Below are 17,456 nucleotides of genomic sequence, written 5' to 3'. Positions count from 1 at the left end.
GCTTTACCTTCCCCCAGATAGATGGAATGTATCTAGTAATAAAAAAAAAAGTTACTTTTTATCGTGGCATTTTATGACAGCAACAGGAAAGAGAATAATACAAGTAGAAGCTAGAGGAGTCAGTAATGGGGAACACCAAGAGAAACTGGTTATGTCAGCTGTAGCTGTCAAGGCCACAGAGGCAGAGCTTCTCAAGCCCTCTGAAGCTTACATCATTCTACTCTGTGTCCCAGATGCCTGACATGGAGCTATTGGATTGCTATTTTCTCTGATGATTTTGGATGTGGCTTGCTCCTTAATATTGAGTGTCTATTCTTTCAGCATAGACTAAGAGAGACAGCCACAATTTTCCCAAAACCGTTTGTTTTCTTATCACTGATCATAGTAAGGTTCAAGGATTATGTGTTGGTATAGGGCCTAATATTTTCTTCCCTCTGGGATGCTTCTCACTTATATTATAATATGGTGCTTTCTTAGAAAATTGAGAATCAATCTCCCCCAAGATCCAGCTATACCACTCTTGGGCATATACCCAAGAAATGCTCAATCATACCACAAGAGCACTTGCTCAGCTATGTTCATATCAGCATTGTTTGTAATAGCCAAAACCTGGAAACAATCTAGATGTCCTTCAACTGAAGAATGGATAAATAAATTGTGGCACATATACACAATGGAATACTACTCAGCAGAGAAAAACAATGAGGTTTGCAGGCAAATGGATGGATCTAGAAAAAATCATCCTGAGTGAGGTAACCCAGACTCAGAAAGACAAGTATGGTATGTACTCACTTGTAGGAGGATACTAGATGTGGAACAAGGATGACTGGACTGCTACTCACATCACCAGTGAGGCTACCTGGAAAATAGGACCCCAAGAGAGACACGAGGATCTCCCAATGATGGAGAAATGGCTGAGATCTACATAAACAACCTGGACATGAGTGGGAGTAATGAAGGTTAAGGGTCAAGGGAAAGAGAGCAGGAGATTCCAGCTGAATCAAGAACAGAGAGGGAGAACAAGGAATAGGAGACCATGGTAAATGAAGACCACACGAGAAAAGGAAGAAACAAAGTGCTAAAGAACCCCACAGAAATCCACAAAGATACCCCCACAAAAGACTGCTGGCAATGGCTGAGAGACAGCGGGAGTGACCTACTCTGGTGATGGGATGGCCAAACACCCTAATAGTTGTGCCAGAAACCCCATCCAAGGACTGAGGAACCTGGATGCAGAGATCCACGGCTAGGCCCTGGGTGGAGCTCCGGGAGTCTAATTGGCGAGAAAGAGGAGGGATTATATGAGCGAGAATTGTTGAAAACAAGGTTGGATAAAGCACAGGGACAAATAGTCAAATGAATGGAAACACATGAACTATGAACCAAAGGCTGAGAGGGCCCCCAACTGGATCAGGCCCTCTGAATAGGTGAGACAGTTGATTGGCTTGATCTGTTTGGGAGTCATCTAGGCAGTGGTACCAGGTCCTGGGCTCGTTGCATGAGTTAGCTGTTTGAAACCTGGAACATATGCAGGGACGCTTGGCTCAATCTGGGAGGAGGGGACTGGACCTGCCTGGACTGAGTCTATCAGGTGGATCTCAATCCTTGGGGGAGGCCTTGCTCTGGAGGAGGTGGGAATGGGGGATGGGCTGGGGGGAAGGGGCGCAGGAAGGGGGAGAACAAGGGAATCTGTGGCTGTTATGTAGAATTGAATAGTATTGTAAAATAAAATAATAATAATAATAATAATAATAATAATAATAATAATAAAATAAGTGCCTGATTACCTATTTTTCATCACTCTACCCCAAATAGTCAGGACTGGTTTTGTATACCTTACATAATTTAATAAATAAATTATATTCACATTCCACGAGGAAATGCAAAAATGAAATAATTTTAGAGAAAAAGATATATAAACATATTTACTGCAGGTAGGATATGGCTTCAGAAATTTTTTTCTGAATTAGATCATCCTTAACTTTGGTGATGAGGAGAATGCCCCTTGAAGGTCAGAACTGCAGTTTTGGCAGACACCTTTTTCCTACACAACTGGTGAAGATAGAGAAGTGAAGCTGTATCTTTGATATCTTGTAGTGGGCAGTGGTGATGCACACTTTTAATCCCAGCAGAAGCAGAAGCCAGCAGATCTCTAAATTTAAGGCTAGCCTGGACTACATAGTGAGTTCCAGGACAGCCAGGGATAGAGAGAGAAACCATGCATCAAAAACAAACAAATGAAAAGATATTCCTTTGTGAAATACACTTTCTAATTTGGTTCTTAGCTCATAATTTATGCTGTGTCCTACCCAGTTATAAACAAACCTGTATATTTATTACAATTAAATCCAGTCAATCAGATAAATAAATTTGACCTTAATAGAATCATCTCAATTATCCCAGATGGATGTTCACAAATGATGAGTGAAATAAATAAATCCTACCTGATGCTAGTGATTTAAAATCTGTCTAGAAAGAGGACTAGCTGTGTAAATTCCTTGCCTGTGATGTAGGGGAGCTAACAGTCCATAGATCATACATGCCTTTCTAAGAAGTATGATGAAAGCAATCAATGTAAGTGTTATTTTTTTCAAATTAGCTTCTGGTAATTTGGTTCCCATCCTCTGTCCTAAGGATTTTTTATATTTGTATCATAGGTTGAAATGAAGCCTGACTACATCCTTCTGTTTACATACCGTGTTGCCCTTCATGAAGAGTCAAAATAAAAATGGGAGCCGTCATCTCAGTGGAAGCATCAAGGTGATGCATCCGACTTAGACTTGATTACAATAGAGTGAAGATTATTTTTCTACCTGTGACAATGTCATTATAATCATATGACTTTCATTTATAGTCAAGTGCGAGTGTTTCTCTGATGACTTGGAGCATTGAATCCTGGGGATAACAAAATGCTGTCTGTGATGCACATATAAATTCTAAGCAGAGAGAAATTTAAATCACCAGTTATGTTATTTGTTTTTATCTAGCAAAAAGTAGCAGGAATCAGGAAAAAGATAAGTGGAGTATTCTTAGCAATTTAAGCAAAGAAGTCAACAGGTAGAAAGCTAAACACTGTTTTATACACTCCAGTAATTGACGTAGCATGGGGCACAGTGCAAGGGCGACCAGTAATGATGGCTCAGGGAATGCTGAGTGTATTGCCATAGGAACCAAGCAGCTCACCTCATTCACTATCTCTTTGCCAATAGCATCTGAAACTTTGAAAAGATGTCCAATATGGCAGCATTCTCATCATCATCACTCCTTAGCAAACTGATTACTGACATGAACCCGTCCTAATGCATGCTGTGGGGTGGTCTGTATGTCAAATGTGTTGCTCTGATTGGTCAATAAATAAAACACTGATTGGCCAGTAGCCAGGCAAGAAGTATAGGCGGGATTAACAGAGAGGAGAATTGAGAGAACAGGAAGGTGGCGGGAGACACTGCAGCCGCTGCCATGACAAGCAGCATGTGAAGAGTGAAGATGCCGGTAAGCCATGATCCACGTGGCAAGGTATAGATTTACATAAATAGATTAATTTAAGATATAAGAACTAGATAGCTAGAAGCCTGAGCCATTAGTCCAAACAGTTTAAATAATATAAGCATCTGTATATTTATTTTATAAGTGGGCTAATGGACTGCCAGGGCTTGGCGGGACCCGGAGAGCAAACTCTCCAGCTACACATGCAACTAAAGAATTTGCATTTTATTTTTTCAATTGTTCTCCCAGATTATTTTGCTTAATGCTTAATTGATTGTATCATAGAATCGGTGTAGATTTTTACAGCCATGTTTTGGGGAGTTTAATTTCTAGATAAGTAACAAAATGCACTGTTCATAACTGCAAAAAAATAAAATAAAATAAAAGTCTATAACAATTCCAGATTGAGGCTGCAGAAATAGTTGCACTGGAGAATTCAATTTGGAAATAATACAGTTTACACACTGTTGGATATAAACTGTCCTCTGAAAGCTTATACTTAGGGTCCTGGTTGCTAGCTGAAGGGCACTGGGGAAGTAACTCGATCATGAAGGCTCTACTTAATTAATGGGTTAATTCATTGATGGATTTATAATCCATTAGTGTTATCTGAAGTTATTGAATTGTTAGCAGGTTGAGCATATTTGGAGGAAATAGGTCACTTGCTACATGCCCTGGAAAATTAGACCTTGCCCCCAGACATTTTCCATCTCTCTCTCTCTCTCTCTCTCTCTCTCTCTCTCTCTCTCTCTCTCTCTCTCTCTCTCTATCTATCTGTGTGTGTGTGTGTGTGTGTGTGTGTGTGTGTCCTTAACTTGATGAAGTAAGCAGCTTGACTTTTCTATAATTCCTGCATCACCATGTGTCAGAGCAAATATGGGCTTTAGCCTCTAAAACCAAGCCAATGGCAATGATGAAGCTAAGTAATGTAGGTAGCACAGTGCCCACACATATTTTCTATACTGATGAAACCAGATTCATAGATTAATAATAATAGTTATCAAACTTCATGGTTATGTATTGTCTTATCCAAAATATAAACTTTACTTTTAAATAAATAATTTACCAGTGCTTATTAGCAGACTTTGTATTGTGTTATTCCTTTTGTGCAGGTTTGATATGACAATCCTTGAATTTATTTAGCATATCATCTTTTTTGAGATGTAAAATTAGAACCCAATATCAAAAGAGATTAATAACCCAATGTTTTTGTTTATGTGTATGTGCATTCTGTGTTTGCCATATGTGGAGCAAGGGAAACACTCCTCCACTGTCAGTGGGAAGGCAAACTTGTACAACCACTTTAGAAATCAGTATGGCTGTTTCTCAGAAAATTAGGACTCAATCTACCTCAAGACCCAATGATACCACTCTTGGGCATATACCCAAGCGATATTCAATCATACCACAAGGACACTTGTTCAACTATGTTCACAGCAGCATTATCCCTAATAGCCAGCACCTGGAAACAATCTAGATGCCCCTCAACCAAAGAATAGATAAAGGAAATGTGGTACACATACACACTGGAGAATTACTCAGTAGTAAAAACAATGACCTCATAATTTCCTTTAGGTACATTATGAGTGTTTTACAATTTAAACATTTCTCCTAATTATTTGAGTTTATTTAACCAACTGACCTTAATATTGGGATTTTTTTTAAGGTTTTCGTACAACACTAATTAATATACAACACATTGTTTACATATAATTTTGGGGAAAAAAGAAAAACTCACCTGCCTCTTTCTGCTATATTCAGTATTCTTTTTTTTAATTGAAATTCAATTTTTTCTTTCATTTTTCTTTATTAAGAAATTTTTTACTCACTCCAAATATCATCCACAGATCACCCCACCTCCCTCCTCCAACCCCCCAGCCCTTTTTCCCAAGCCACACCGAATCTCCACATCCCCCAAATTGAGGTCTCCCATGGGGAGTCAGCAGAGCCCAGAACACTGAGCCAAGGCAGATCCACTGGACTAGACCCTCTGGATACAGAAGACGGTTGTTTGGCTCGAACTACTTGCGGGGTACCCAGGCAGGGGGATCGGGATCTGTCCCTGGTGCATGGGCAGACTTCTGGGAATCTGGTGCCTGTGGTGTGATGCCTTACACTCAGTATTCCTACTGTGTGACTTTCATGCTGTGTTTGTGAGTAACTATTTTCTCCCCCATCAAGTGAATGGGCTGCAGTTCTTTAGTAGAACTGTGTTCAAATCTTTTAATTCTCTGGAAAAACAAAATCTCTCACCTCTTCCTGGACACTTACAGAATAAGACTGTAATTCTAGTGGCTGGATGCCTTCAGATAAAACAACATGCCCCTCTCATGGAGTCTACCTTCTGTGATGTAGGGATAGGTGTTTAATGTAGCTTGACAAAGGAAAAGGAAAGACTGCAACCTGGGTAGCCAAAGCATTTAAATGGAAAGGTTGATAATATTACAAGGATGAGTAGGCTTGGAGACCATTGGGGATAGTCCCTTCCCTTAGGAACATCATCTTCTGTTTCCCTGGCAACTTTAGTTTAAAAAAAAAAATGCTACTGTAGTATATTCCAACTGTACTGCAGGTTCTGCAAAGGGATTTATATATGTGCAGGTGTTAAAACTCTAAATAAATAATCTAGTTAATGACTTTGCTTCTTTCTAATATTTTCGCCCCCACTTCTTTTATATAAATGTACTATAAAATGGTTTAAATGTGTGGTCAAATTTTTATAGCAACCCATAAAACTGCAATAAAATGTTCCATGTGATTCTGTAGTGAGAATCCTTAGAAATACTGATGTGATTCTATCTAGTTTTTCTCATTTTACTAAGTCCAGAGGATTGTAATACACTTTCAAATAAATTGCAAGAATAAAATATTTTATATTTATCTCTGTCTTTAAAATTTTTTGTATATAGTTGTTTCTTTAGTGGACTATTTTTAAAATTAGGCACATTAATTAACACTTTTATTTTTCAAATCCCATTCTAATCTTCATGATTATATATCTAGCATTGCTCTGTGGCCCTTGTTCATCTTTTTATGACCTTTCTCTTAATTAATCATTTGAGTCATAACTTTTAATGGAAAAATAGCACTGAATATCACATGTGAAGTATATTTGCTTAGCATCATCAGAAAGTATTTGAGGGAAATTTTTTCATTTATAGGTTATTAACCAGTATATCTTCCCTCAGGAGGTTCAACAAGGAGACAAAGTTATTTCTGTATAAGTCAAGTGTATGACTATCAACTCAAAAATAAAATTTCCATTTAACAAATAAATACAACAGGAAAAAACAAAGTTAGGGGTAAGGAAGAGCATATATTTCTAGTTTTGCACATTTTAACATCCCTATCATTTCCTTATCCCCTGCAGCTTATAAAATTTATATTATCTTGGTTAATCACTTTCATGCAGTTTATAAACAAACATTGGAGCAGGGAATAAAGATAAGAGAAAATAAACAAATGCAGTTTAGTCACTATTCAAGCTCCTTCCTGGAGCTCAAGGAGTTCATGTCGTGAATTTTCATGAAAATAAAGCTGATTGGGTGCAAATCCTCTAGTGCTGGGTTAGATGCGAAAAATCACTTCAGTCTCCTAGGCAAACTAGGTTTGCTTTTCAAAGGAGAAAACACACACACACACACACACACACACACTATACACACACATACCACACACATACCACACACACACCACACACACACACACACACACACACACACACACACACACACACACGAGAGAGAGAGAGAGAGAGAGAGAGAGAGAGAGAGAGAGAGAGAGAGAGAGAGAGAGCAAATAACTTCTCAAGTATAGAGAAGACTTTGGAATGTGAATACAAGAAGTTGGGCGCTGGGGAACAATTAAAGAAAAGAAGGCACAAACTTAATAGATTACTTCTTTGTGAAATCAGTTTGTTAAAAAAAAAAAATCCAAAAGAATGGAAACACTTGAACTATGAACCAATAGCTGAGGAGCCCCCAACTGGATCAGTCCCTCTGGATAAGTGAGACAGTTGATCTGTTTGGGACCAAGACCTGTACTCAGTGCATTAGTTGGCTGTTTGAAACCTGGGGCTTATACAGGGACACTTTGCTGTGGAACGGTCTGTATGTCAAATTGCTCTGATTGGTCAATAAATAAAACACTGGTTGGCCAGTGGCCAGGCAGGAAGTAGGTGGGACAAGGAGAGAGGAGAATTCTGGGAAGTGGAAGGCTGATGCGGAGAGACACTGCAGCCGCCGCCATGACCAGCAGCATGTGAAGACAGCGGTAAGCCACCAGCCATGTGGCAAGGTATAGATTTATGGAAATGGTTAATTTAAGCTATAAGAACAGTTAGCAAGAAGCCTGCCACGGCCATACAGTTTGTAAGCAATATAAGTCTCTGTGTTTACTTGGTCAGGTCTAAGCGGCTGTGGGACTGGCAAGTGACAAAGATTTGTCCTGACTGTGGGCAAGGCAGAAAAACTCAAGCTACAAATGGCGCCTAACGTGTTGGCAAAAGTTTCTACCTAAAACCTGAGAAAAGATTCTAAAATGGAGCTAAAAACAGCTTCCTAATTGTCTCTCTCAAATGAGCAGCAGCCTGCCGGTTTGAGCTACTGGCGGGTTCCTAGTGTGCGAGCTTGACCTGCAGTATGGTGGGAATGAGGCCTCTGCAAGTGGCACATTAAGCTGCATGGTGGATTTAGCCCTTGCTAGTACAAAACAAAAAAATAGGTTTCTGGGCTACACGCTGCATTGGTAGAAGCATAGACCCACTATTTCTGAGAATTAATGGCTCCCAGAGCTGGCGGAAAACGTACCACCGCCATGTTGGGAAGCTGAAGTGGACGGAGTCAGCAGACTTAAAAGGCTGCAGTTTAAAGCAATAGGCTCAAGGTAATATAAAAAATAAGCCATGTAAAGATGGCTACCACACAGAGAATCTGGATTATGTTCTCTTTGATATTCGTAACTGAAGAAAAACATTTGATTGCAAAAGCTGTTAAGTTATGCCAAAATGTGTATTTTAAAGGTACCTTGACTTCAAAATTTGGCTATAAGGATATGTTGCTTTGGAAAAGAGGCTCTGATTTTGTTTCTACAGAAAGCCAGAGGCTATGGATTTGTTCCAGATTAAGACACATCAGGTTTGACCAGCCAAGACCACCTGAAAGGTCTCCGATGACACCATGGCCCAGATGGTCCAACATCCAGAATCGTTTCAAGGCAACTGTCTCAGACGATATGGTCTCACGGACTACTCCATGATCCTAAAATTTTCTGTGTCCCCATAAGATACAGCGTCCCCCTCCAGCAGGAAGTAGTAAGAGAAGCTACGCCCAAATTCCCAAATATACCAAGCTGACTTTGGAGATGTGTAAAAGTTAAAACCTTCTATTTTAAAAAAAGAAAGGGCAAGTGCTATGGAACGGTCTGTATGTCAAATTGCTCTGATTGGTCAATAAATAAAACACTGGTTGGCCAGTGGCCAGGCAGGAAGTAGGTGGGACAAGGAGAGAGGAGAATTCTGGGAAGTGGAAGGCTGATGCGGAGAGACACTGCAGCCGCCGCCATGACCAGCAGCATGTGAAGACACCGGTAAGCCACCAGCCATGTGGCAAGGTATAGATTTATGGAAATGGATTAATTTAAGCTATAAGAACAGTTAGCAAGAAGCCTGCCACAGCCATACAGTTTGTAAGCAATATAAGTCTCTGTGTTTACTTGGTCAGGTCTAAGCGGCTGTGGGACTGGCAGGTGACAAAGATTTGTCCTGACTGTGGGCAAGGCAGGAAAACTCTAGCAACAACACTTAGCTGAGCCTGGGAGGAAGGGACTAGACCTGCCTAGACTGAATCTACCATGTTGAGCTGTATCCCCAGGGGAGTCTTTGCCCTGGAGGAGATGGGAATGGGGGGTTGGCTGGGGGGAAGGAGGGAAAGGGGAGAACAAGGGAATCTGTGGCTGATATGTAAAATTAAATTAAATTATAAAATTTAAAAAAAATCAATGGAGGTCACCAAAACTATAGGATGAATTTTGATGGTGTGTTTGTTCAGTTTTGGTAACTCAAGTCCTTAAAGCTAGACTGTTCTTCCAAGTTCTACCAAAACTACATATCCTAAAACACAAGGCCATGCATAGTCAGCAGAAGAATATATAAATATATATATGCATAATTATATATGTATGATTATATAACATATAAATATATATAATGTCATTTTAATCTGCTGTCATAATTTGAGACAAATTATTACTGCCCATCTGCATACTGAATGTCCCACTCCCCAGATTCCTGTTTTATCCGATGACTACAAATATTCAGGTATATTTGAAGGTTTTTTTTTAAAACTCAATATATGAAATCAGGCAAAACTATTTTGATTGGTACATGAATCTTTAAATGGATAGACATCAATATTAGTAAAAATATGTGTTCATATTATTATTATAACTTTAAAAGTATCTAATGACCACAAAGTCCACTTTCCTATATAACCCAAGTAATCTCCACAAATTATAATGTAAGTATGTCAGTAGTATGAGAACTTTTAGATAAGTCCTATAAAAACTCTTTGCATACTGTAATATGTACTCCAAAGACAAGGGCCTGTGAGGACATCTCTGTGCTAAGTTTCAAAATGGCAATGGTAAATCTACCCTGAGCCTGAGAATCAACACCATGCAGCATTTTCCCTTTTATATTTATTTTTATTTATGTGTGTGTTTATGTGTCTGTCATATGTGTGCAGATGCCTGCTAAGGCCAGAAGAGGGTATGGTATTCCCTGCAGTTAGAATGAAATCTGGTCCCCTGAAAAGGCTGTCTTTACTAAGCATTAAGGCCCACTAGGCAGCTTGTGTTGACCTACTTTGTGTTTATGTATTTTCTAAAGCACTTCACTATCTTCATACATCTGAGGACTTACTGTTTTGCTTTGTTTTAAAATATTTTTATCCTAAGACTATGACTTCAAGGTAAAGTAATACGTAAACTTTTCAAATACTAAATTAAGTCTGTGAAAGTGCATGGCTTTTTTGTATTTTATGAGGTGTACTGATATTTGGTTTTACTATTAGAGAGACAGAAAGTCAAATGGATGGTCATGTCATTGCTTCTCTCATTACATCCTGAAGTAGATTTCTTCATCATACTTCATTCCATTTCCTTCATTAGAAAAGGAAGACTGCCAATAAAAGTCAATTTACCAGCATACAATTGACTTGAAAAAGTATATATCATCCCATTTAACAAAAAAAAAAAGAAAAAGAAAAGAGAAAACTGAATGTTTCAAAGTAGGCATAAAAAATCAAGCACATTTAAGGTGAGGATCTTTACATACAGCTCTTCTTACAGTGGCAAGATGATATAAACACCCCTTGCAATAGATCACTACACACAGAAAATACTATTGCAAGTCTCCAGGTTGGAAGGAAGGTCATGACCTGAGGACTAAAGAATTCAGGTATTTGAACATACACCAACATCTTGAGCAAAGCACTATGCTTATATTTAAAGACATGACCTTCCAGGAAATGCAAATAGAAACATCAAGACACAGAGGATAAAAAAAAATGATTAAAAGATATAGAAAAGGTAAAAAAAATACTAATCCAAATAAAAAGGAGCTAAAGTATATATTGTATTTTTACTTTCAAATTATTTCTCCCTACATCTCACATAATGTAGTTTTTTAAGTTGCAATGATTTCCTAGTTGTCATTAACTCAGACTAAATACAGGAATTCTGTGGGCTGGCAATGTGTATCTATAGAACAACATAATGTACTAAGTCCTAAGTCTGATTCCCCAGATCACAAAACAACAATGATAAATGATGTTAATAATCCTATATAGAGGTACATTCTTATTTGGAATTAACTTTATCTTAAGGCTGGAGTTTTTATATGTACCAGTGGAGGGAAAAAGTATTGTTAAAAAGATTTTGCTGTAATTTTTTTCTCATGTATAATATAAGCCTTTAAGACTAACTGTGTAACTGCCCCAGAAATATCTTGATAATTGTAGAATATAAGTTCAGATCTACTATCAAGGAAAGTAATATGCAAATTACACAGGGAAAACCAGGAATGTTAAGAACACAGGACTGTCGTGTCAAGAGAATGGCCATAAAACCTGTTCTTCCATCCAGAAAGCTGGGAATTGGAAGTGATTAATAGCCTAGTGACCTGTGTTATCTGTTGGGCCAGGCCATATAACGCTCCTACAACCAGGACCAGAGGTGGCTAGTAATCTAATGACCTTTACAGACAGAGACTCCCATGGCCCTTACAACCTGGAACAGAGGTAGCTAATTGCCCAAATGACCCTTAAATTACCTGTATAGCCAGGAGCTCCCTGGAGCTCCCACAGCCAAGACCAGAAATAGCTAATAGCCCAAATGAATGACCTATATGGTATCTGTATGACCAAGACCAGACCAGATTTTTCCTTAGGTCCTTAAACTAATACAGTGAGCTTAATATCTGGAATCCTTATTCTTGGAAGAAATGACATGTACCTTTGAGCTAAGTTTCAGTACAATTATGCTTCCTTGTGACCTGGGATTGTATTGTATTTGGAAATTTTTTATGTCCAAAATTTTTCCAAATTTTTTTTCAAAGTTATACTATGTTTAAATGGGCTGAGAATTAATCACCTAGTGTCAGACACTCCAGAAGGTTTGATCCAAGTTGACAAGTTAATATGAACAACAGAGTTTTATTCTTACCTCTTGATGGTTTACTTCCTTGCCTGCCACCTGTGAAAAGTCCCTGACACAAGGTTCACCCTAAATCCTCAGGTTTCTTCCCATCATCTGCCTTGCTTTACCTAAAGCTAGCAGAAAGCAATCCGTGTTGAATAAAATATGATACAGGCATTCATTCACTTTTTTTCCAATCAAAACAGAGTAAACTGTCAACAGAGAAGCACACTTACCAGTGTGAAACCATTTGATCATGTTATATTTTAATTTGTAAAGACAAAAATGACAAGCAATTTATTTACATAAAACTGTACAAAAGCAAATTAAATTATGTAAAGTATCTCATAAATAGTTGGACGAGTGTTTAATACATTTCGCCATGTTTAGCAAAGTCGCGTGCATAGTGACATAATCAATGATGATTAATTGTTCTCTGCTTCACTATCAACATCCAAGTAGCAGAACAATAGTCAATGATTAACATTACAAACAGATCGTACCACACGGAATGCAAGTGCTTTAAAATGTAGGAAAAGTTGTCTGAAAGTAAACCCTAGGTAGCTGAACTAATGATGCTGCATCCAGATGTCACACACACCACGCCTGGGTCACAACCAACAAGCTTTACCATATTCCTGATGAATTTTTCTCATTTTATTTATTATTTTAAGGATACAGCTATTTATTTACTACTGACATAATCTATTGTTTGAAATGTCATAGGTCTTAAGTTTCTCACAACTGTTTTAAGATGGCTGTTTGATTCCTGGCAGTTTCTTTTTGGCCTGTGTATTTCCTTTTGTATTTTCCTCTAACCCGGCCTCCCAGGGTAGCCTTTCAGGCAGACATCCTCTGTACCACCTTAGTTCTTCCTCTCATAAAAATAATGCCTCCTTTGTTTTCAAAACTCAGGCAACAGGCCAGTCAAAAAATCAGACAACAATGGTATCTGTAGATTCAGACAGAGCAGTCGATTTTAGACAGATGCTGTAGACATTTAAATACACATACGTTTTTATAGTTACTCAATTTGCAAATGTGTCCTAATGTATAATCATGCAGAAGTCCACTTGAGTCTTGTGTACAGAAAACAAAGAGAGTTTATATACTGTACAACCAAAAATGAAATAACACCTAAAAAAATGAAAAAATAAAAGTTCTAAATCAATATTTTATCTTGCAAAATGGACTGATTTCACCCCTGATAATACTTCCCTGTGTGATTCTATAACCAATGATTTCACTGTCCAGTGAGATTTAGGCAGCCCCATATTAACTCCTGAATCCTATCTTATGAATGAACAATATTTAAGACTGGTCTATTATCTGAGTTTGTCAGAAGGCAAATTTTTAATATATTATTTATTCTCAGAAAATAAACATGGATAAATATACAGGATCAAAAAAGTTGGGAATAGCCCATTTCCCCTCATTATCCAAACCCAACAACCATTTGTTTGTTTGTTTGTTTTACCATAACAAGAGGTATAAAAGGCACAGTTGCTTATTTTGCATTCACTCATTTATTTATTTTTTTGTTTTTATTGTTTTTTTTTTCAAAAGCACTCTATATATGGAGTGGCACCAGATTTAACCTATTCAAAATAAAAGTCATACAAACACAAAATATATTTCTGTGTCATGCCAGCTCATTATATAATAAACATGTTATGATAACTAATTCTACTAGAATTACTTCAAATACTTACAGTACACTGAATTTTATTCTTTCACATCCATTTTAGTTCTAAAGAGAGGTTCACACGTTAAATGACAATGACATGGCTGCCTGGCATGTGGTGCAAACATCGTTGTGGAATGTGGACTGAATAAGTCTGTAGGTCCAGTGTGACCTGTATTAGCTTTGTAGACAACCAAAGGATTTTAAGAGTGAAATGAGCTATCTAGCGGCTTCAAGTGTCCCATGAAAGAAAGAAAATATGCATATAAAAAGTGTTGAACATCAGTGTTATGCAATTATTTCCTTTGTAGCGTGCAAGAAAAATATGTATACATTTTCATAAGTATCTTTAGAAGTATTTTGTCTTAATAGGTACTTACAGATTATACAAGGCAGAACTGCTTGAATGCAGTTTTCTAACAAAGTTCTAAAATTTCATCTTTCCATAGTGTAAATAATAACCAAACATAAGCATGTTCAATTATTGATATTTTAGTCCAATGTTTTTTTATCTCAATTACATCTTGTTTCATTCTACCTATTATACATAAACTAACATCAAAATGAAAATTCCACTTAAGAAAGAGCAAAAGGAAATGATCCCAAAAGACCCACCAGAGAAATATCCCTCGATGATAAGTATTTTGATGTCCTACTGCGAAGTATTAACCTATAGTCTAGGTTTCTTCACCTTATAGTCTAAGAAATTCTGCAAAGCATGAAACTACCCAAAGCTATAGTGTCTCTACAGTTTTGTAGAAAGCCATCAAGGCTACGCCTTTACCAAGTTTCCAACATTCGATGATGAGAACATTTGCGCTCTTTACTTGTCATTCCCTATTCTGTCCATGGATTGTCACTTTCTTCTGAATGTCCCAGCTCAAATTTCACTTTGTAAAAACCATCTTGCATAGAGCAAACAGTTCAAAATCTGCATATTTTGTATCCCTTGAAAAATCTATATATTTTCCAACTTTATGATGCATATATTGTGAGAACTATTATTGTCCACAACTCATTCTTTCAAGTTCAGAAATTAAGACACATATCAAATAATATTCAAATGAAAATCAATTTAGGTGTTACATTGTTTAAATGTTGTCTCAAAATATTTCTGTATTACACAGAATTTAAAATTAATGCACTTGTGTTCTGACCAAGTGAAAATTGTGATTATAATTAGAAATGGTAATAGGATCGTCAAGCAAAGCTGGGATCCTGAAATGACAGTAGGACACCTCATAAAATCAAATTCCAGTGTGTCTTTTCATATATCACTATGCATCAACATGACTTTAAAAACGAGAATCTTCCCTGACAGTATTACATGAGACTAGACTTGGGCTTTGATCAGTTGCCTATCATACTAAACTTGTGTCTCATTAGTTCTTTCATTTTCTGAGCATTCAACTAAAATCCATTTTCAAAGAAGACTGTTTTCTGGGAAAAGAGTTAATACAAAACAGGTTAGCATCTGAGTGTGTCTGTGTCTGCACAGATCCCATTGCTTCTGCTGTCTAGTGAATTTCTATGTCAAGATCAAATCAATTTCATTATTTCCCTGATCTGCCATGTGATCTTTGGCCTCATAATGACACAATAGTTCAAGTTCATTCATTAGTGATTCTATTCCAAAACATATTGTACAATTCACGTAATTGATTTGTCAAGATTGAGTGAGTATATTCTGTGAATGTATGGAAAAGAAGTTGATGCTCTTGAGTGGAAAATAATGTATGGCAGCTTGGGACTGCATTCTCCCACTGTGTTTTACTTTGCTTTTAATTTTTGTTCAAATATTAAAGCTGTTGTCTTCTTAAACTACTTTTTTCAAAGGGTCCCCTATGTAAGGACTGTATGATTAAAGAGATTGTTATCAATTCCAAAAGGCTGACTTGAACAATAAGAAACCATTGATGTCATGTCTGAAGTCTATTTTTACCTGTCCTGCATTTATTAACTAGTCAGATGACACTCAAATAAATCAAAGTGACCAAAATCATGCTTCAGACTGGGGATAATGAGGGTGTGCCGTGTTCTGCTAATCAGACTTGTTACCATGAAAAGAACTTGCAACCATCCTTTTTTTTTTTTTGTTATTGGATTTTGAGGGGAGGGGTGGGGAAAAGAGAGTGGGTGTTGGGGATCAGTGAAGGGTGTAGACATGCAAGTGACAAGAATGGATTCTAACTTTGTACACTGTCATCAGGCAAACAATATCACTAAAGGCCTGATTGGGAGGCGGAAGTGGCAGGAAAGCTTTGTCTCTTTGGTAGCCCCCTCTTTGTGATTAAATGGTTTTACTTTGTAATGTTTTTTGCCCCTAACTCTCCTCATACATGAAAAGAACTTTGCTGTTGCTCCTTGACAGCCTACAGGTAAACTTCTCTTCTAGTGAGAGTGTTGACAGGAGATGGCTTATATTCCCCTGTTTTTGTTAAAGGAATATCCTCAGGGTTGGCTTCCTCGTTTTTGCTGAAGCTAGCTGCACTGAAGGTCTCATAGGATGAGGTCAGCTTTTTGTTCAGGAGGTTTCTGTTGCGGTCACCCATGATGGCAGCTTCGCCATTGGCCAGCTTTTCCTGGCTTCCTCGTTCATCGACAGGCATGAAAGTGGAGAGTTTGGGCTGGCTCTTCTTCCTCTCAGGGGAAGTGCGCACTGGCATCCAGCAGGAGTCTGAGTGGCCATACTCATCACATTCACGGGTGCACTTGCCAGTCAGAGCTACATCTGGAAGAGGCCTTGAATCTGAAATTCAAGAAGAAGAAACCATCCGTGTTAGATATGCATCCACAGGCTTTCCTGATGCATATGAGCCTGCTACTCATCACTCCATAAAACAATACTTATTTCATGTATAGTAAAGATAAGGTTTTGCAAAAATACGTACCACAGAAGAGAGAAATGGAGAAATGATAATTTATGTATGTAAAATAGCCAGTTACATATTCATTTGGTATATTGCAGAGCCATGCACATATTCTCAAGTGCTAAGTAAACATGTATTTCCATGGTTGTTAATTTTCCACATAAACAAGAAAAATTATTAAGTCCCAAAGATAATTTTCTGTATCTATATGTTATACCATAAATAGTGTGCTATTGGCAATTGGATTCACTTATGCATTATTCATAGCATACGCAAATAGGCAGAACCTTATACTTAAAATACATTCTAAGACACAAGGGTGACTGAGAAGTAGAATCTAAACTGACAGCACATTAAAAGGTCTAAAGTTCCAAAGGAAAGTACAAGCAGGTTAAAGGTCTGAGCACATTAGCAAGAGCACCTCAAGTCCCACCCCTCTCCCCCTCCATGCTCTACCACCATGACAGATGACCCAGTGTGTGTGGGAGGGCAGTGCCTGTGTGTGATATGGAAGTACATTCACAAATGTACTTGCTGGATGGAAATCTGAAATATAATGTGTTGAGTAAGTGTGGTGTTCAGGTCTGAAATGATTGATGGAAGAGCATATGTTTCTAATTAATGTTGTTTATCAAAGGAATGGGAAATGTATTCCATTTCGAAAGACCTAAGTCATTTATTTCTATAGAGTTCTTAGAGACTGAGATTAAATATTACTGTCA

At 37.7% G+C, this 17,456-nt stretch overlaps 1 protein-coding gene across 5 annotated transcripts in view; it reads right to left on the bottom strand.

The window, feature by feature from the left end:
* Positions 1-11,525: 11,525 nt before the first annotated feature.
* The window catches only part of Pcdh7 (protocadherin 7), a 415,069-nt gene continuing 409,138 nt past the window's right edge, over positions 11,526-17,456 (bottom strand). For 4 of the 5 annotated variants that reach the window (XM_028868151.2, XM_028868147.2, XM_028868148.2 and 1 more), the window contains one exon: positions 11,526-16,613. Coding sequence is in view for 4 of the 5 variants with exons in the window: in XM_028868147.2 (XP_028723980.1) it covers positions 16,237-16,613 (377 nt within the window). In the remaining variant the exon portion in view is untranslated. The remainder of the gene's footprint in view (positions 16,614-17,456) is intronic. The other variant, XM_028868155.2, reaches the window with a different exon arrangement.

Source organism: Peromyscus leucopus, chromosome 10 (assembly GCF_004664715.2).
Source record: "Peromyscus leucopus breed LL Stock chromosome 10, UCI_PerLeu_2.1, whole genome shotgun sequence".
NCBI classification, from domain to species: Eukaryota; Metazoa; Chordata; class Mammalia; order Rodentia; family Cricetidae; genus Peromyscus; species Peromyscus leucopus.
This window is presented reverse-complemented; position numbering and strand designations above follow the sequence as displayed.